Below are 22,135 nucleotides of genomic sequence, written 5' to 3'. Positions count from 1 at the left end.
CCCGAGTTGCAAAAACTGTTTACTCATAAACTTGATTTATGTTTTTGGTAATTAGTTATTAATTCATCTTGCAAATGATATTTACTCAACAAGCCTTATTGGAATCTGTTTTTAGCCAGGGAGGAAGCATCTATGCATGAAGATGTGCTTGTTTGCAGAACCGAGGCTGATTTATCCCGAACTGGGCTTGTCCTTCTCTGGCTAATTTGTCTGCATCGTCTTCTGTTACTTGCCCATTATTGATTTCCTCAAATCTGCTTTAAAGAAGTAGAGGCTGAACTGGCTGCTGTCAGAAACACCGTTAATTGCTTAAAAATAAGTTAGAACTTTTTAAAAGATGTCCACGATGATTGCCAACTGGTCCGAGAAGTGGCTTTCTTTTCCGATTGGCTTTATAATCTTATTATGGTTGCTTGTACAATCAGCCAGATGTTTAGATTGGGCTTGATATATTTATCCACCTATCAAGTTCTTTCCAAGCAGCTGGGATAGGCAAATGTGGTTAACACTTTGACGGTGTTAAAGGAATTGTTGCATGATGGAAGCTGTTCCAAGTAAGAGCTGCCTTTTGCAATTGACTGATGGTGAATTTGTCAATGCTGATAGTATTCAAGTGGTGCTCCAGTTATTCTGGGATTGCACCCAAGGCGCCTACTACAATTGGTACTATTGCTACTACCCTTGCATATTTTTGCCACAGTCATTCTAAGTCTTCATATTTCTTATCTTCTCCAGTTCTTTCTTTTCTATTCTGCTCTCTCCAGGAATTGCCACGTCCACTATCTAGGTTTTTTTTTTTTTTGTCTTTCTTATAGACAATTGTTAAGTCTGGGGTGTTGTATGGCAGGTATCTGTTTGAATTCTAAAGTCCCAGAGCAATTTAGCTTCTTCATTTTTATGACTTTGTCTATTTTATGATCCCGCTAGTTCTTGCTTGCAGGCAAAGGGTATTTCTTACAAATATTCCAATGCAACATTGCTGCTTATTAATATTATTATATATATACACAACAAGACAAAATCACAGGGGATGTTGGCCTTGATACGCATCAAGTTCTTCCCAATAATGTAGAATGTTATAGTGTATCAGTGTAATATATGTGTGGATTCAAGCAGTGTGGCCTTTTCCAATTGGCAGATGGAAATTTCGTCAATGAGCAGATTTTCTAAGTGTCAGGCAAGATTTTTTGGTATGGCACCTTGTGTGTCGATAACCACTGAGACAAGCACAGATTTATCCTATAACCTTTCAACTTCAATTTTCCGATCTTGCTACTTTGTGGTTTTCTCCAATTCTGTTGGAGAACAACTATCGCAATTGGCAGGAAGATTTAAGTGAGGGATTAGCTTGGACTTAATAATGTAACCTCAAGAAGTCTGACACACACACACACGTGCGCGCGCACACACACACATACACACCTTTGAGCCTGATCTGGTCTCTCCCTGGCAGAAGTTGGCAGACTGGGAAGATTCCTGTATTACAGGCATAGAACAATAAAGTAGCTATTTGAATTCTATATGTATCAATTTGGTTGTTTGGGCCTGATAAATTCTTTATCTTATCTTATTTTATTTATTTATTTATTATTTTACTATATTTATTATATCTAAACTGCCCATCTCACTCATCTGCTATAACCACATCAATTATCCACATTTTCTTCTTTTCAGTCACAGTTAAATCTGGTATGTTATGTGCCACAACTTTATTGGTTAAAATTTGGAAATCCCACAATATCTTAACCTTTTTCGTTTTTGACTACTTTTTCAACTCTGTGTTTCCACTAATTATTCATTATTGGCACATGATAATTTTTACAGATGTTCCAATTAATCATTTTGGTCACTGTGTTTTGTTGTTGTTTATTGTCAGTTTGTGTGATTTTTTTTGCACGAACTGAGTGTATGAGTTGCTGTTTCTTCTGCACAATCTGCACTTTGAATCATTTGATGATTTTTTTTTCATTTTTGGTCCTGCGAGTCACCCAATCGGCTTTTGTGCCGAAGGTGGGACTAGAACTCACCATCTCCTGGTTTTTAACCTGGTGCCTTTACCACTAGAACCAAATTGGCAAGTGAGCAATATCTGTGGAGGGTTCCTCACTCGAGAACAGTGGACTTTAGGGAAACACGGGGATGTGAAGAGGTGAACTTTGTGGAAACGCATTTGGCACGCCTGTTGTTACAGAGGAAAGCAAAATGGAGAGAACCAACACCCAAGTATGACACCCTCTAACACAGAAGTGTGCGACTTCTCTGTTGGAAAATGTTTTGAGTTTTTTTCAAAGATGAAACGGTTTTAAAATGCATTAAATAAAAACAATCAATAGTAAATATCAGGATGTCATGACATCCAGAAGTCTTGGGTGAGGCCAGCAAAAGGCTTCAAAACTTATTATATTTCACAATTTTTAGTGCAACAAAAGGGGGACAGTGTTAAATGTGAGAATAATGTTACTGGCATTTAATTTAAGTAAGTTGCACAGATAATTAAATCAATTTCCCCTTTGTCCTGATCCAGCCAAATATTCTTCCACACGATGGTCCCTGGGGGCATCGTTTGAACTACTTTTACCTGGGAAAAACTTGCATTCCCCCCGCCCAGATATGAGACTTTCCCAGACAGAAGTCAAATCAAGCTCATTTCTTTTCTCATTTTCTGTTATTTACATGCCACCCATTCCTAATGTTTTTCTGCAAGGAAAGCAAAATGGATGCCGTTGCTCCATCTTGTTGAGTGACCAAGCTCCAAAGAACATCATGGGAGTGAAACCACCTGGGATGCTTCCTTTTCAGCCAAGAAAAAGCTGCAGAGAACAGAACATTTAGGTTTTTTTCAGACTCTCCAAAGATTCTGGTGGCCTCTCTCATGAAACGCTGAACAAGCAGGGATGATTGCCTTCCTTTTCTTCCACATGATGGCAGAATACACAAGAAAACAGTTCCTACCACAGACTTTGGCAAGAATGTGTACATCAGGCTTTTTCCTGTAGGATTTGACCGAGATCTGTGTGCCCTCCGACCTTTTTAACTTTCCAGGCAGGGAGTGTGCCCATTTCTGCCCTGGTGCAAAGAATGCTCCCCCAGGAAGAGATAAAAAAGCATACAGCTCCCACCCCACTTATTCTAGTCCAGCAGGTCATTCCTGAAGCCTGGAAGAATTGGCAAGGCAGGCAATGCTTGTATCTTAAACTGCTGAAAGGCAGCAATGACACAGAATAACAGAACTGGAAGGGACCTCGGACATCTTCTAGTCCAACCTGCTGCTCAAGCAGGAGGCCCTAGTTCCATGATGGCACGCAGGTGGCACACAGAGCCATTTCTGTTGGCATGCGAGCTGAAGGCAAACTTACCTCACTAGGCATGCCCATGCCTCACAGCTGATTTTCAGCCAGTTTGAGGCCTTTTTCGGCCTCCCAAAGGCTTGAGGAATGCTTCTGCAGGCTTCTGCAGGCTAAAAACTAGCCCTGTTTTGTCACTTCCTGTTTTTCTGAAAATACTGGAAGTGACAAAACAGGGCTAGTTTTCGGTCTGCAAAGCCTGCAGAAGCCTGCAGAAGCTTTCCTCAAGCCTTTGGGAGGCCGAAAAAGGCCTCAAACCAGCCGAAAATCAGCTGTGAGGTGCAGTGCAGGTAAGGGGGTGGTGGGGGTGGATATTACGCGCACGTGTGTAGGAACCGTGGGGGGGCGCGCATTGCCTTCTGGGTTCTGGCAAGCGAGTGCGAGCGTGTAAGCGCGCACACAATTTTTGGCACAGGAGCCCAAAAAGGTTAGCCACCACTGCCCTAGTTGGTTGTTCTCACTGTCAGGAAGTTGTTCCTTAGTTCTGGGTTGCTTCTCTCCTTGATTAGTTTCCATCCATTATTTCTTGTCTGACCTTCAGGTGCTTTGGAAAATAGGTTGACCCCCTGCTCTTTGTGGCAGCCCCTCAAATATTGGAACACTGCTATTGTGCCATCCCTCCAAATTCCAGATCCACTCAGAAATCCCAAATGCGTTGGCAGATTTCCCACCACTACCACCTCAGGATTTCAGGAAAGCACATTAACATCACCATAAAGAGGAGTCTTTAGATTTAAATAATCAAATTAAAGAATTAATCCACTAATTAGGGCCACTTGACAAGGAGGAAAACTGCTTTAGACTTCCTAGTGAATGATTAAAAGTACAAAAATTTCAGCAAAGCATCACACGGATTAAGAAGCATTCTGTCTCAGTGGAAGCAGCATGTTAATTAAATTAGTTTAATTTAATTTAAGTATAGTGGATATAAATACTCTTCACGGATTCCATCATTTTTTACGTTCTGTTAATCAGGAGCATTTACCTGCATTTTTGAGGAGGGAAACTCAGCTCTGGAGAATCAGGAAATTCAGGTGCAGAAATTCACCTATTATTCAACAAACGTTCCCAAGTTTGATGTGTTTATAGGTCTTGCAATGGATTGTCTCATGGTGGCTTATTCAGTTTTTAGTTTTATTCCTGAATGATGCATCACAACCAAATTGTGAGAAATCTTCATATAGACACAATGCATTTCATACAACATGTTTTTAAAGTATTTCCTATTTTCTGGGGGTGGAAGAGGGAATATAATTGCTACAGAAGTGACCTACATATATTTAATAAGAAAGCTGTCAAAGCAGAATGTTCTGGATATTTAGATAAGAGAAGGGCGATCAATTCATGATGAATGGGCCTAAAGAGAAACATGATCCATGGTTTCTATAACATTCATGCCACTGGGGCAATATTGTGCTTCAAAGGGAATAATCTATTTTCCTTCCAAAGCAGCTAGAATTAAAGCTTTCTTGAATTATGTATAAATATGTAGCTATCTGGGAACCTAAATTTTATTATTAATAAATAAATCCTGTGAAATAGCAGTAGAGTCTCTTTGACCTGAAGTTAATTTAGCTTGTTAGTATCATCAGAAAAATCATAACTCATTCTGTTTTGGATTGCTTTTTCCTAGGAAGATTTGAAATTAGTTTCTGTATAAAGCGGACCAGTCTTAGCTATTAACCTCACTACAGTACAGAATTATAGCATACAGAGATACTCCTTGATTTATAACCAAAGTTGGAATCAGAATTTCCGTTTCCAAGCAAGGTGATTGTTAAGTGACTCATATCTGATTTTATGACCATTTTATAGCCATGGCTGCTAGGAGAATCACTACAATTGTTAAGTGAATCATGCAATCACTGAGTGAACCTGGCTTCCCTCATTTGGCTTTGTCGGAACCTGGCTGGGAACATCATGCATGGTGATCACATGACCCCAGGATGCTGCAATTGTCATAAATACAGCCAAGTGCCCACATTCTGATCATCTGACCATGGGGGGTGTGGGGAAGTACGGTAATGGTCATAAGTGTAAGGACTAATCGTAACCCACTTTTTTCAGTGTTGTAATTTCAAATGATTGCTAAAAATGATTGATTGTAGGTCAAAGACTACCAGTATTCCTTTTAATTTTGTTTAATCTTCTTTAAATTAAATTTTATGTTTTATTTTTAAATTTTTTTGCACATCTCTTATTTACATTGCTAACAGTATTGTGTCATCAATAATACATATATTTACATTTATTCCTATACATTAATTCTTATTTCTGTGTTCTACCCATTTATACCATCTATCCCAAACTGCATAATATTCTGATTAGTCCTTGCTTTTTAATTCCGCTCTAAGTTTATCCATCTCAGCACAGTATTGTTTGTATCAACTTCTCTTTGGATGGTATCTTGTGCAAAAACTATCCTCACTGCCGTTATTATGTGTAATATGATGTATTGGATTTGTTTGCTAAATTTCTTTTTAATTATTTCCAATAAGAATATTTCAAGTTTAAATTCTATTTGGTGTTTTGTAATCAGACTGTACGTCAAAGACTACCGGTATTCCTTTTAATTTTGTTTAATCTTCTTTAAATTAGTTATTAACTGTCCATTGGCATCCTTTAGCATATCAAGTTGAGGTGGAAACGTCCTTCCATGTTTCCTTTTAAGATCTAATGGAAGACTTGTCTTTCAACATCTGCTTTCATCTTTGATGTCTTTATGGAATTCGTGTACCTGCTTCTTAAATTCCTTGTAATCCCTGAAATTATTTCTTCAGTTCCTTCTTGAGATCCTTGTCATCCTTGTTTGCAGCTTCTCTTCTTGACAAATTTCCCTCCTGTGTTCTGACATCTGGTTTGCTTTCTTCTGTTTTTTGGTCTTTGTCAGTCCCTTTTTGCGTTCAACTTTCACTTCTTTGATGCATTACATAATTCCTATGGTTTCCCCATCTATGAAGTTCAGAGTTTTAAAGTAATTCCTGATGTTCTCCTTGGAAATGTTGGGTCCGTGCTCAAGATGATATCGTGAAGCTGGTTGGCATTTTCTGCTTTAGTTTGACACGAGTAGCATGTGATCTGTTCTACAATCAACCCCTAGCCATCTGTTTGCTGTTATAATTGTTCCATCTCCTTCTACCAATAATATATTCAGTTTATTTTCTGGGTATTCCAGCTAACGATGTCCACACATGTAGGTGTCATTTTGATTGTTGGAAGATTTTGTTAGCAATCCAAGAAATCGTTGGATTGGCAGAAACTCATAAATTTTTCTCCTGCTTCATTTTTGTTTCCATAATTGATCTGATTATGTTTTTGTCCTTAATGTTTCCAATTTGGCATCCCAGTCTCAAACTACAATCTTACTTACACGTTCTTTCAATTTCAGACTAAACACGAACATAAAATTCCTCCTCTTCTGCATCAGCTGTTGGAGCATAAACATAAATCATACAAAAGGAACACACATCCGGGGAAGGATGGTGGATTGAAGTCTGCACTGCATGAAGCAAAGCTATGTTTATGGTTAAGGACAGGGAGTCGATGAGCAGAACGGCTACTCCAACCCTCTCTGGATAAAGAGTAGATGCGAGATTGCCCAACCTGTGCTCCGTATGATTGCTTCTCACAAAGGGCCTGCAAGGCAGCAGCCTCAAAGAGGATGGGAGAATCAGGAGCTGGGGGAATTCACCATACTTGCTCCAGAGCCTTTCCAAGAAGACAAAAGTTTGCACTTCTTTTGCTAACCACTTTTGGAAAGTGCAGATAAACTGCTTTAAAGAAGTTAGACACTTACAAATGAGAAGGGTGGAACAGTGAGTGAGTGCCTTCAATCCTTAACACAGGTAGTCCTCGACTATCACAATTGAGCCCAAAATTTCTGTTGCTAAGCAAGATATTCATTAAGTGAGTTTTGCCTCATTTTATGACCTTTTGTTAAGTGAATCATTGCAGTTGTTAAGTTGGTCACATTGTTAACTGAATCTGGTTTACCCAGAAAACTTGGCTTGTCAGAAAATCACAAAAGGTGATCATATGACCCCAGGACACTACAATCGCCATAAATGTGAGTCAGTTGCCAACTGTCTAAATTTTGATCATGTGACCATGGGGATGCTGCGACGGTCATAAGTGTGAAAAATGGTCATAATCTTACTTTTTTCAGTGAAGTTGTAGCTTTGAGCAGTCATTAAATGGGTCAAGGACTACCTGTATAAAAATGATGTATCTTTAGAACTTTTAAGAATTTAAAATAAACATAGAAAAAAAAGCAAGTCAAAATTTTGGCTTTAGAAAGTTTTAAATGGGTTAAAGACTCAGAAAACACTGGAACACTGGACTTTGGACATGATGATTTTGAAATTAATTTTAAAGAATAAATAATTTTTGTAGGAAATAAAAACTATTTTTAATATTGGAGACATAACAAAATAAGCAAATTATAATGGCATTCAGAGACATTTCTGAGGGACTGCATTGGGACTCTGAATCAATAATGTTGTGTCTTCTTGGGAACAGTCTGTTCCTAGATGTTACAGGAAAAAAATATGCAATAAAGTATATCCAAAAACAACATGATTTTGCCATTGGATATAAAGAAAAACTGGATGTGGTCTTTTTCAGAATTTTTTTAAAAAAAATAAATAAAAATAAAAATTACAATCTCAGATACCATTTGGAATATTTTCCTTTTGCTGGACTTAGGAAAAAGGTTGTTTAAAGTTTTGAAGAAATTTGAAACAAGGACCAACAATCATCTGAGTGGAGGAGAGATAGCAAGATAGTTTTGTGTGAAAGGAAGGAACACAAAGTCAGTTTATTTGACCAGGATTAGAAAGGAACTTGTTGCTATTTTGGAGAGCTCTATTTTGTGTAGCTCTTTTTAGATTTGCTGGCTGCAAAAATATTATGTATTGGATTTGCTTATGGTTAACATGGTGTTTATACTTCCCCCCTTGTATAGTTACTTTATGTATCGTAATCTGACAGCATGTAAATTAACTTTGTAGCTAACTGCATTTTTACTTACAGTAATTTATTTATTTAATTAATTTAAAATATTTATATAGCCATGCATATTCAGCAGCTCTGGGCTGCTCACCATAAAACAATCATAAAACATTAAAAATAGTAAAACAATTAAAAGAAAACCTTCTTGGGATGCCCATAGGAGGTTCAGCTACCCTTCTTCCATACCGTCTATCTGTACAAACCCAGTATCTCAGTAAAAACCCCATCTTGATGACCTTCTGAAAGGGGGGAGGGCTGTCAAATCACAGGTGGGAAGGTGTTCCACAAATAGGAGCAGCCACGGAAAAACACAAATCTGAGATCTCACTAGCTGACAAGGTTTTAGGGAAGGGGCCTGGGATGTGCCCAGTGTATCTGTGACGTGTTAAGGTAGAGGCAAACCTGCAAATAACCATACTGATTAACAGAGTTTAAGGGACCTTGTAGGTCATCTAGTCAAACCCACCACCCAAGCAGGAGAACCTACACCGTTTCTGACAGGTGGCAGCCCAGTCTCTTCTTGAAAGCTTCCAGGGATGACGCTACCACAACTTCCGAGGGCAACTTCTGTTCCATGGGTTGATTGTTCTCACTACCAGAAAATTTCTCCGTATTTCCAGGTTTGAATCTCTCCTTCATCAGTTTCCATCCATTATTCCTTGTCTGGCCTTCGGGGGCTTTGGAAAATAGCTTGACCCCTTCCTCTCTGTGGCAGCCCCTTAAATCTTGGAAGACTGCTATCCTGTCTCCCCTGGTCCTTTTCTTCTCATGCCCAGTTCCTGCAACTGTTCATTGTATGTTTTAGCCTCCAGTGCCCTCATCATCATGGTTGCTCTTCTCTGCATTCTTTCTAGAGTTTCAACGTCTTTTTTATAGGGTGGTAACCAAAACTGGATGCAGTACTTTAGGTGTGGTGTAGGGCTTTAAAGGTGATAACCTTCACCTTGAATTTCCCCCAGAAGAAACTGGGAGTGGTGCACATGCAACATGGGTGAACCTGTGGGCATTGAACACCATGTGCTTCTTGTAACTCTGAGCAGTCTTCAAGGGTATCCCCATGCAAAGTGCATTGCAATAGGCTCCCTCTTTCGCCCCTTATGTGCCATTAAACTGTAGGCTATAGAGAAAGATTCCTCTGGTGAATTCTCTTCCTTTCCCCCCCACCGCTAAAAATGCTATCTTCGTATTTCTGTAGGTACCTGGCATCTATATATGAGTTGGCTTTGCTGTTCCTGTGAAATCCCTGCGTCTCAGGAAGAAAGTTATTTGCTTCCAGCTTGGAAAGATCAGCTGTGTGGGACAATGGACAAGACCAAAAGATCTAGAATCAGTCAGGAAGTATCAATGCCTCCTAATCTTTCTTATTGTCCTCCACTGACAATCTTTCCCAAACCATTCTTGACATGCAATACATATGCACATTAAAAAATAAAGAACATACGATGAGCGGTTGCAGGGACTGGGTATCTAGTCTAATGAAGAGAAGGCCTAGAGGGGATGTGACAGCAGTCATCCCGCACTTGAGGGGCTGTCGCAGAGAAGAAGGGTCAACCTGCTCTCCAAGGCGCTTGAGAGCAAGAAAGAAAGAATGCGTGGAAACTTATCAAGGAGAGATCCAACCTAGGAATCAGGAGACATTTCCTGATGGGGAGAACAATTAACCAGTGGAATGAATGGCTGGTCTTCAGAAGTCACTGGAGGCTTTCAAGAAGAGACTGGACGGCCATTTGTCTGAAATAGTATAAGGTCCATGGATGTGTGAGGGGAACCTTTACTTTTACCTCCTGCTTGAGCAGAGGTTGGATTAGAACACAGGTCTCCAGCCTTGGCAACTTTAAGCCTGGTGGACTTCAACTCCCAGAATTCCCTAGCCAGCTGGCTAGGGAATTCTGGGAGTTGAAGTCCTCCAGGCTAAAAGTTGCCAAGGCTGGAGACCCCTGGATTAAAAGACCCCCAAGCTTCTTTCCTAGCTGGAATATTGTTACTATAACGGTTAGTATCTGGCTTGGGAAAGGCTTGTAAGTGTATTTCCTGGACTGACAAAGCGGAAGGACATTTTTTAACATTAAACTGAACGGCTTCATTAAACGGAACCAAACTATTTATTTTCAACTTGGTGTCTATATTTGAAAGCAACTATTCTTTTTTTCTTTCAAAAGCAGCGCTTCTGCCCCTTGGCAAGTTTTTTTTTTTGGGGGGCATAAAGGTGGGCAGCGGTGCAAGGTGCTGCCCCCCGTTCCTCCACTTGGGGAAACTTCGGAGTCTCATTTGGGCATAGCCCCCCCTTTGAAGGAGCGCAAAAGGGGGTCCGGGAGGCGGCGGGGGTCCTGCAAGAGCCCATTGGCGCCGGACCTTCGGCCAGGGCGGCTCTCGGCCCCGCGGGACCCTCCGTTGGGGCCCAGGGGACGTGGCGGAGGGGCGTCTTGGGCCCCGGGAGGGTTCGGGTCCGGGCTCCCCGGGCGCCCGTGGAGAAGCCGGTCCGGCGGGGCCGGAGCGCAGCGGCCGGGAGGGGCGTCCCCGCAGGCCGAGGGTCGGCGCTGCCGCCGCTGCCTAGACCGGGCCGGCCGGCCCTCCTTCCTTCCGGCCGGGGCTGGGAAGGCGGCTGGTCGGCGGGGCTGAGGCGGGGCGCGGGCCGGCCGTCCCCTCCGCGAGGGGCCGGGGGGGCGTGGGCGAGACGGCGGGGCGGGCGCTGCCTTGGAGCCAGCGAGCCAGCGAGCGAAGGAGCGGAGGGGCGGCCCGGGCGCAGCGGCCATGCCATGCCCGCGCTGAAGCGATGCCTGCCCGGCGCTGCCTCCGGCCGCCGAGAGCGGAGGGCCGCCGGCGCCGCCACAGTCGCGCCTCGCCCGCCGCCGTCTCCTCGGCGGCCCCGGGCTGGCGGCGCTGGTGCCTGCTGTGCTGCCTGCTGGGCGGCGGGCTGGCCGGGGCGAGCGCCACCCCGCGCGGATGCCAGCAGCCCTGCGGGGCCGAGTGCGTCTGCCGCGCCGTGGGCAGCGCCTCCTGCGCCGTCGACTGCGCCGCCCGCGGCTTGGAGCGGCCGCCCGCACCGGCCTGGCCCGCCGGCACCGTCGCGCTGTGAGTACGGCCGGGCGCGGGGCGGTAGGTCGGGGAGGGGGCGCTTGGCCTGGCTTCTGCCCTCGCCGCCTTCGGAACTCGCCGCCACGGGAGCCTCCGGCAGATGCGAGGTGACACCGCGCCGTCGGCTTCGGGGAAGAGTTAGTCGCAGGCCTGGCGCATCGCTGGCTTGCACGTCAATGGAGCCTCCGCCTCCAGGGGCAGTCTATCTTGCTCGAGCCCAGCTGGGCAGTCGGTGGGCAGGGGACAGCTCCATGCAGGGGTCCCTGCTGGGTCTGAAGGGCCTTTGGCCAAGGGGCCCCCTCTCCGCTCCTCTTAAAGTTCCCCCCGGATTAGGGACCTTCCAGAGTTGAGCGTCATCCTTGACCTCCAGTTTCTGGTTGAGCCAGGAAGATGCTCCTTGTGGCCCATCCTGACGGTGGCCCTTGGAGAGCGGGCCCCTCGCTTGGTGGCTCTGCTCTGGAGGGTTGTTGTTTTTTTTGCTTTGAATGGTGGTAGAGCCCTCACCCAATGAAGGAGCCTGGATGCTCTGAGGAGGGGAAGCCAATGAGTTTGCCCCTCCAGCCTCCCTCAGAGCCCCCAAACCCCTGGACCTCCCCCCCTCCCCAATCTCTTTCCATGAGTTCATCTTGTCAGGAAGAAGAATGCAGCCTTGGTTGAACCTGATGCGGCCCCTGAGTTTCCTTCCAGTTGGAGAGTCAGGAGAAAACCTCCCCCTTTGCAAAGGGAGGGCTCCTGTCATTTCCCCTCCCCCTTGGGGCTACTCAGCCATAGATTGTGGACCCCAACCTGCTTTGTGGGGGTCAGGAACTGTCAGTCTTTCCTTGGCAAGATGCAGGTGGATAAAAGGCGGGGAAGGGGACGTGTGAGCAGCCCCCCCCCCCGGCCCCTGGAAAGTGGAAGGGACCCGAGGGGAAAGCTTTGGTTGTGTTGGGCTTCTGGGTTTTTAAAATATTTTATTATTCATCAGGTTGGTGCATGTACAGAGTTTCTTTCGTTCTTTAAGTTCAGCTTTATTTTCAGTTAATTTCAAGATGGCGCATCGCAAGTCTAGTGGTGCCAGGGAGGCTAAAATGGGACCTCTTGCCAGTAACTACCAATTACATTTTTGTAGTTACAGTACAGGTGGTCCTCAACTTACAACAGTTCACTTAGTGATCATTTAAAGTTACAGTGGCACTGAAAAAAGTGACTTATGACCGGTTTTCACGCTTACTACCGTGATAGTATCCACATAGTCACATGATTTTTTAAAAAAAATTAGATGTTTAGCAATTGTCTCATATTTATGATGGTTTCCATGTCCCAGGATCGTGTGATCACTTTAGGATACCTTCTGATAAGCAAAGTCAATGGGGAAGCCAGATTAACAACCGTGTTACTAACTTAAACAATTGTGGTGGTTCACTTAACTACTGTAGCACAAACGGTCGTAAAACGGGGCAAAATTCACTTAACAAATGTTTTACTTAGCAGCAAAAGTGTTGGGGTCAATTGTGCTCGTAAGCTGAGCGCTACCTGTAATTATTTCCTGATTGGTTTAGTTTTGTTCCAGCCTCTGGTGTAGGAACACTTGCATCATATTATAGGGAGAAGGCAGCCATAGAAGGTTCACACTTCATCAATTTGCGAGACATTTACAAGGGGAACAGTTCATAAATGAGTTTAAAGGGACCCGAGAAAGGGCTGTGCTGTGCTGCTGTTGACCACAGGGTTAGACACGGAGAGGCACTGCAGATGGAAGGTGATGTAATTTTTTTTTAAAAAGAACATTTAAATCAGGGGTGTCCAACCTTGGCAACTTTAAGACTTGTGGACTTCAACTCCCAGAATTCCTCAGCCAGCTGGCTGAGGAATTCTGGGAGTTGAAGTCCACAAGTCTTAAAGTTGCCAAGGTTGGACACCCCTGATTTAAATGTTGTTATTTGAGGAAAATATGGCTATCATTCTGCAAAAATCTGGGATATGGAGATTGTTCACATTTTGCTGCTGTTGAAATGCTTGTCCAGATTTCTGAAAAAGTGATTTGGCCAAGATTGGCCGTCATTTATTTGCCAGAGGAAAAGCACTATTTCTGCACTGAAGTGATATCCTCCTAAAGTTACGTAGGTAGTCATTGACTTACAACAGTTCATTTATTGACCATTCAAAGTTACAATGGCACTAAAGATCGTTTCACACTTACGGCCAGCATCCATTGCAGCATCCCCAGGGTCACGTGATCAAAATTCAGATGCTTGGCAACTGGTTTATACTTACGCCCGTTGCTGTGTCCCAGGGGGTCATGTGATCGCCTCTTGCACCCTCCTGACAAGCAAAGTCAATGTGGAAGCCACATTCACTTAACAACTGGGTTACTAATCTAACGCCTGCGGTGATTCATTTAGCAACGGTGGCAAGAAAGGCCGTAAAATGGAGCAAAAGTCTCTTAACAAATGTTTCACTTAGCAACAGGTACATTGGGCTCAATTGTGTTCGTAACTTGAGGACTACCTGTACTAATCTTTGCTAAAGCAGGCAATCTGGTGAGAATCTGCTAGGTCTGCAGTAGCTTTGCAGTCCTGATGTCCACTGTAGAGGTTGTGCATCAGCTCTTTACATGAAGGTAAAATTGGGCATTGCTGGGAGGTCTATGCTGGGGAAGTTAGGCATGTCTGTTTGAGAAAGAAAGAAAAGAAAAGGAACGAAGGAAGGAAGGAAGGAAGGAAGGAAGGAAGGAAGGAAGGAAGGAAGAGAAAGGAAGAAAAAAGCAGGAAGGAAGGAACTTAGGCATGTCTGTTTGAGAAAGAAAGAAAAGAAAAAGGAAGGAAAAGAAAGAAAGAAAGAAAGAAAGAAAGAAAGAAAGGGGAGAAAGAAAAGAAAGAAAGAAAGAAAGAAAGAAAGAAAGAAAGAAAGAAAGAAAAAAGAAAGAAAGAAAGAAAGAAAGAAAGAAAGAAAGAAAGAAAGAAAGAAAGAAAGAAAGAAAGAAAGAAAGAAAAGGGATTTGGGTAGTACTCATGAGCCTGTGAGAAGACAAATACGAGATTTTGAAAGGCTTGATTGTTAGGTCTGGAAGATACATGCAGTCGTAAACTAGGCCTGGTTGAACATAACAAACACATTATATCATGCTTCTAGCCAGAACTAAATGGAAAGTTCATCGGTACATTCAAAGCTGAATTGAATGTTGTTTTGGCAGCACAAGACGATGTTGTTTTAATCATTTAAATGAATGTCAGCTCTCTCTTTTTTTCCCCTTGCTTTTCTACATTTTCCTCTTCCCTCTGTGGTTTTGTTTGTAAGGTTAGATTTGGAATAGTGTACTGAAGATAAAGTACCATAACATAAACAAAATTTACAGTGAAATCTCTCTCCTTTTGAAAGCTCACTGGGTGCAGCGGTGAAGGGACCAGGCTAGAAACCAGGAGACCTGTGAGTTCTAGTCTCACCTTTGGGCACGTGGCTAGCTGGGGCACCTAGGGCCGGTCATTTTCTTTTTTAAAAATATATTTGTATTATTTACAACTATAAATATCAAACACAGTGCAACCGTTCTGGCATCATTCTGCTGTACATACAAAGATATTACTGAACCATTAACATTCATATTATTAGTACAATATTCACAATCTAGGTCTGTTTGTCCTAACTATTTTTGTTCCGACCTTTCCCCCTCTTCTGCAACCATTGATAAAACTTATTCCAAGTATCATAACATTCTTTTTTAAAAAAAACATATTTTATTGATTAAATTATTAAAACATTGGACACAGTGTGATCGTCCTGACATTCCTTTTTGTCATACATGTTATAATATATAATACATTTTTATATACATTTATAATTTGTACAATTCATTTCTGTCCGTAATTACCCATTCTACAAATCCTGCTTTTTATTCTAGGGCCAGTCAGTTTCACTCAGCCCTTGGAATGGCAAGGCAGTTCTGACAAAGGTTGCCAAGAAAATTGCAGGAGTTTGTCCAGGTGGCCTCTGAGAATTGGATACACTTGAACAGAAGAAAATATATTTCTTTTACTGTCATCTACACCTGTGATTTTCAACCTTGGCACCTTTCTGAGAGTTAAAACTCCATACATCTTTAAGATGCCAGGGTTGACTATCACTGATTTACACAACAGGGATCACTTATAAAATAGAAATATACTAAAATCCTGGGATGGGGAAATGGTGGGGGCTTAAATTGTGAATGTTAAACTTGATTTTTAATGTGGCATGCCATCTGGAGTTACTCTGTGTGAGTTGGACATCTATATCAATAAATTAAACCAACAGACATGGAAAAGTTGAAGTAATGAACTCACAGATTGTCCACTGGATGAAAAGTGTCTTCCCTGTAGTTTTTCCAGTCACCTAACATCTCAGAGGCACCCAGGGAAATCTTGCAGGTGCTTTGACACGGCTCCATCTTTTTCTGAGAAAGTCCCGTCTGATAAGGGATTTGCAAAGAGGAGGATGAGGAGGAGGTTGGATCTCTAAGAAGAATCTCTTAAGACGAACCCTACCAACACTGACAGGCAAGCCACTAGAATATAAACTGACAGCAAACTGCAGTCCATACTAGCACTCATGATGTTACCTGGTTTGGGTAATGAGACGTCTGCAAGAAAAGAAATAAGCTCAGTGACCACCAAGGACCCCACAGTCATTCTCCTCCTCCCCTCCTCCTCCTCCTCCTCCTCCTCCTCCTCCTCCTCTCCTCCCTCCTCCCTCCTCCTCCTCCCTTCTAGCACTCAGTGTTACCTCCAAGAAAAAAAGCTCCCACCAAGGACCCCAAGTCATTCTCCTCCTCCTCCTCCTCCTCCTCCTCCTCCTCCTCCTCCTCCTCCTCCTCCTCCTCCTCCCCTCCTCCTCTCCTCCTCCCTTCTAGCACTGACAGTGTTACCTAGTTTTGAGTAATGAGACGTTTGCAAGAAAACCATCAAGCTCAGTGACCACCAAGGACCCTCTCATGTCAACCCTGAGCCAGGAATGTCAACCCTTTCTTAGTTTCCTCAGTGGCTCAATGGGGTAATGGGACCTTCTCTCTTGCTGCTTGAGGGATCAGCCGTGAACTTTCCAGGAACTGCCTCACCTGCTCACTTCCTCCTTCGGCCATGCTGCAGCTGCTGCTGATACCTGTGAAAGTGTTGGTATCTGGGGCTTTGGATTGTTGAGCAGGGGTGTCAGAGGTCAAAAAAGTCGTGATGGTGCAGTTGAAATTGAATCTACAGGGGCAGAATTATATAATAAAAGAATTTTGTGGTTGAACAGAGCAAATGATTCAGTAGGGAAAATCATTAGAATTTAGGGGCAAAAGGTTTTAGATTGAGGATAGCTGGAATACAATAAGAAGAACTGGAAAAGATATTTAGATATTTAATAGCTAAAATTGTTCATTTATCATATGTTGGAGGAAGAGGTAACATCATGCAGAATGCAGAGAACAAATCAAATTAATTGTCGGGAGAATAACCATTATGCATGTTAATATCTTGTGATATTTTAAGGAACTTGTTCAAAGAAACATTGTGATGTATCATAAATCAGAATGGCTGGAAAGAAGCAGATTAAACTGATTGATTGAAATAATTGAAACTGGCATTAATATTATGAGAAACAGCCCTGTAGGTGGATTAGAATTGGCAAGTAGAAAAGGACTGTTTTCTACTTTTATGTTCTTTGATTTCTGGAGAGTTTTCCTTTTTTGAAGGACATATTTGTTTTTTATTTATCTCTCTTGTTTGGCATTACAGTGCAGTGTTGCAATATGTAGCATTGGAATTCTTCAATTTGTAAAACACTTACACGTATATTTTGGTTTCATGTTTTCATAGTTTATGGTTCAGTCTGCCAGGACTCATCAGGGTCCAACAGTACATAAACACGATAAGTAAATAAATACTAAAATATATATCTGTGAGTTAAAATTGGGGGCCAGCTTGCCTTTCTTAAAATAAAAAGTCAAATTTCTTGAAAAACTGGCTAATCAGTCCTAGCATTTCAGATGTACGAGATGTTTTGGTGATATGGATTTTTTATTTGAAAATAAATTACCTTTTTAATTTGGTTTTCTTCAAGTACCTAATGTTAAATGGAAAACAAAGTGTATATTTTCTAGCTTTTTCCAAGTTCATTAGAATCCGTCTAACTCATGCTGTATTTTCAAGAGTTTGGGGTGAGAATGATAAAAGATAGAGGAGCCTAAATTATCATGTTTTTGTGGAGTAAATCAATACCGTGTCCAATGGCACCTTTATTGTGGTTATAGTTGTTTTTATACTAGGTTGCTGTGGCAAATGTTTCTCTGCAGGGACCTGCACAGTGATGGGTTCAAAAAAGCCAAAATGGTCTCCACAACCATACAGGTGAAGCCCCTCTCCTTGGTTACATGCATTGTGAGGCCCATAAAAAGGGGTGAAACTTTGATCGCATCTTTATAGCTGCCATCTTGACTTTTTTGCCCTTGTAAGTGTCACTCCATTGGTTCTTGGCAGGCTTCTAGGAGCAATTCAAGGTGATAGTTGTCACCTTTAAACCTTACCGGACATGGGGCCAGCTAATTTGGGGGACTCCATGCCGCCATTTTGCTTTGTTAGACCTGGCAGGGTGGGCGGCCTCCCCCCAGAGATGGCCTCAGTCTCTTGGCCTTCATAAACACGGTGAAACCTGGGTTCTCCCCCAGGGCACTGGGGCGAGGATGTCAATGGATCCGGCATGGGGTGGTTAATGGATGGATTCAAGCTTGATCAGGGCCTCACCCTTGTAAATGGTTTTTTGTTTTAATTGTTTTGTGCTTTTTAAAGTTCTTGTTCACTCTCTAGAGCGAGGGTCTTCAAACTTGGCAAGTTTAAGACTTGTGGACTTCAACTCCCAGAATTCCTAAGCTAACATGACTGGAGGAGGAATTCTGGGAGTTGAAGTCTCCAAGTCTGAAAGCTGTCAAGTTTGAAGACCCCTGGTCTACACTCTACACACTATACCGGAGGTCTCCAAACTTGACAAGTTGAAAACTTGTGGACTTCAACTCCCAGAATTCCTAAGCTTCAACTCCCAGAATTCCTGAGCTAACATGACCGGAGGAGGAATTCTGGGAGTTGAAGTCCACAAGCTGTCAAGTTTGAAGACCCCTGCTCTAGAGGTTGTTCTGGTAAATGGGTAGTTTACTTCACTGAGGACTCTACCTCATAAGGTTGTTGTTCTAGGAATATAAATTGGCAAGTTTGTTTGGGGCTTGAGTTCCCAAGGAAAGGGCCGGTTCATGGGTTGTTCCTAGCTTTAGACTTCTCCATGGGGAATTGCATTTTTGGTATATACCCATTTTTTTTTATTGATGGTTGCTGTCTTTGATTCCCTTTGGCTAAGTGTGCATTTTGTGGCAAACCTGGTTTTCAGGGTCATTGATGCTCTCTGAGCTTTCATTTTCTTGCAGACATTTCACTACCTGACTAGGTAACATCATCAGTGTTAAAAGGGAGTAAGGTTTGCTCCACAATTAGCATTTGTGTTTACTGCTTCATTCTTGATGTAATGTCAATCTTGCTGTTCATCTTTGCTTATCTGGGTGTTGATTGGTGGTGAGAAGGTGCTCTGATCTTTTTGTTTCCTTTTTGGCTTTTTGATTGTCTCTCTTGAATAGTATGTGGATGTTATTTATCTCTATAAACCTGGGGTTGTTTTCTCTGTCATGTGTGAAACAGGTCCTTGGAGAGGTTCTTGCTATGCAAGAATATCTGTCTATATTTTTTTGTCCAGAACATAAGGGTGCTATCATCCTTACCCAAATTTAGATTTCATCATATTTATATATGAATATGAATGTGTGTCTCTGTGTGTGTGTGTGTCTGTGTGTTTGTGTATGTATGTATGTATGTATGTATGTATGTATGTATGTATGTATGTTCTCCCATATGCCTGCACCATTTACTGCAGTCATCTGAGAATAAGATTATATTGGGCCTACTTTTGAGTAAATATGCAGTAGATTTCTCTGTAAGATACTTACTAAAGCCTTTTAAATAAATGCTCCTTTTCAGACAGCAGTCCCCTTATTATGTATTAAAAGTAGTAACTTCTCTGCAAACTTGCTAGGAAACAGTACTGTGAATTCATGTCTGGTCCCAAGAAGGATTGTGGGGCTCCCTTCTCCTCTCCGAGGCAGAGATTACAAAAGGTGAACCTTTAATTGCATTGTTGCGGTTGCTGTCTTTAGCTTCTGGGCACATCCTGCGAACATGTCGTGCTTTTTCAGAAGGTCTGGAAAAATAGTGCAACTTATTTCATTATTAATCTTGGCAGCTGACATTATCTTCTGGACTCTGAAGCTTATTTGTTCTTGGATGGGAGGCCATCAGGAAATCTCGGGGTTATAGACTAGACTGGGTAAACAAGCATGTTCTGGAAGAGAACAGCGGCAAACTGGGAACTGAGGTTAAATAAAAAATCTTGTCTTCTTTGGTTAGAGATTTTGCCTAAATGCACAATGACAATTCTAAGTTTTATTCTTTGAAATATTGTTTTGGCTAATTTCACCATTTCTCTTATTGGTTCCACAGATTTTCTTTTTTTAAATTCTCGTAATAATATCTGGATCAAATGTTGTCTCTCTTCAGTTGCTGTTTCTAAAAATAAAGGAGGCCAAAGGGCAGAATCTAATTCAGGACACGGTGGAAAATTTATACACAATACACACGTGTGTGTGTGTTTGTGTGTGTGTATTATATGATTCAGTAACACTTTTCTTTTGGAACTGCTTAATGGTTTCTTTTTATTTGTTGCTATCAAGATTTTTCCACACATTTTGGTTCTCTTCTCAAACTTTGCTGGGTTGGTAGATGAAGATGGCGAAATAGAGAGTGCTTTTTGCATTTTGGGTTTGGAAGCTGCTCTGCTTTCTTTGACTTGTAGCATTGACAGGTAGTCCTCGCCTTACAACGGTTCATTTAGTGACAATTCAAAGTTACAATGGCACCCCCAAAAAAACCCTGACATGACCGTTTTTCACACTATCTACCATTGCAGCATCCCCATGGTCACATGATCAAAATTAAAATGCTTGGCAATTGACTCATATTTATGACAATTGCAGTGTCCCAGGGTCATGTGATCCTGTCATGCCCCTGTCAGAATCTGATTTGGAGTGGGGGGCCCGAGCAGCTGACAGTGGGAGTGTTGACTTCATTGACTGTGGAAGAAACTGGGGAAGGGCACCGTCTGGCTGGGCAGAGCAGGGAGGAGGTAGAGCAAGGCAGAGGGAATTCAGAGGAAGACCCAGGCCCACCCCCACTTCATTCTAGGGCATGTAGGGAGGAACGGAGAAGAGAGCAACTTGAGTTGCATGGCTTATGGGGGAGGAAAGGGCCCTGATTCCCTCCATTAGCTGCAGCTGGGAACACAGTGTTTAAAAAGGGAGTTTGCGCGCAGCAACTTGTTGGAAACAAATCATGAGTTATCTGGTATTGTCAAGGCTTATCTGGGTTCCTCGTGTCTTCCCAACTGTGTGTGTTTTGCTGCGTTTTCAAGTCTGCAATTTCTTCTCTTGCCCTGTTAAATTAATTGCTGCAGCGTGGTTTGTGTGGATTTTTTTTTACAGTTTATATGTATTTCCTCCACATAAAGACTGTTCTTGGGAGAATTTTTTCTTCAGCCGAAGGTAACCTGGACATTGGGGGCAAAGTTGGAGGTATTACTTTTCATACTTATGTGACTGTGTTGCCTTTGTGCCACACCCCTTTGGGTCATCACAGATCCCCTTTTGTGACCTTCTGACAAGCAAAAATCAATGGGAAAGCCAGATTCACTTAACAACCATGTTACTAATTTAACAACTGCAGTGATTCACTGAACAACTGTGGCACAAAAGGTCATAAAACGGGGCAAAACTCACTTAACAATTGTTTCACTTAGCAACATAAATTTTGGGCTCAATTGTGGTCATAAGTTGAGGACTACTTGTATGCGTGGATATGTCAGGCAAGACTGAGGAACTCTTGGCCCCTCTTCTTCTAAGGGACACCCAGTCCGATTTGCTCTGAAGGATGCCCTGCCTGGAAAGAAGCCAATTTAGGTCTGTGATTCACCCAGAGACACAGAAGGCAGCTCCTCTCAAGATGGGAAACTTTTGCTGTGCTTCTGCCTCTTATTTTATTAGGGGAAAGGCTGACCGTGGGAAAGCCTCCCACGTCTTCTAGGACAGGCAGGCTGAAGCTTATAATTGAGAGCCTTTTAACAAATTGCAACCCTGTTTGGTTTGGTTGCAGCAGCGCCTCAGATAGAAAACCCCTACAGAGAGTGGTGAGGACAGCGGAGAAGTTTCTAGGAAGCTCACTTCCCGTTATTCAGGATACTGCTATTATTCAGGATACTGCCCTCTGTGCTTAGAGCTCGAAGCATTGTGAGAGACCCCACACAACCACTCCACGGTCGGTTTCTGTTGCTCCCCTCTGGGAGGAGGTTTCAAAGTATTTTTAGCAGGACTTCCAGATTCTGGAACAACTTTGTTCCCTAGGCCATCCGTCTGGTAAACTCACAAGATTTGATTTTCTTACCATGTACATCCAACTAGACTGTGTTGTATGCAGGTATGTACAGAATTTTTTTTGGTTTTTATTTATTTATTCATTTATTTTGTCATGTTCATGTAGTGTATATTGGAGGTGGTGACGCTTTGAGAGCTGCATGCAACAAAATTTCATTTTAATATACGCCGATTAGTGTACGTTCAAAGTGAC

The 22,135-nt window shown here is 42.6% G+C and overlaps 1 protein-coding gene across 1 annotated transcript in view; it reads left to right on the top strand.

The window, feature by feature from the left end:
- The first annotated feature begins 11,084 nt into the window (after positions 1–11,084).
- PKD1 (polycystin 1, transient receptor potential channel interacting) overlaps positions 11,085–22,135 on the top strand; it is a 196,672-nt gene continuing 185,621 nt past the window's right edge. Inside the window, 1 exon segment of the mRNA XM_087973113.1 lies at positions 11,085–11,426. Within this exon segment, the coding sequence (XP_087829239.1) occupies positions 11,128–11,426 (299 nt within the window). The 5' untranslated portion in view covers positions 11,085–11,127.

Source organism: Notechis scutatus, chromosome 12 (genome assembly GCF_049901735.1).
Source record: "Notechis scutatus isolate UNSWTSFEM ecotype Mainland chromosome 12, rNotScu1.2, whole genome shotgun sequence".
Taxonomy (NCBI): Eukaryota; Metazoa; Chordata; class Lepidosauria; order Squamata; family Elapidae; genus Notechis; species Notechis scutatus.
The sequence above is the reverse complement of the archived record's forward strand: the minus strand, read 5'-3'. Positions and strand labels throughout refer to the sequence as shown.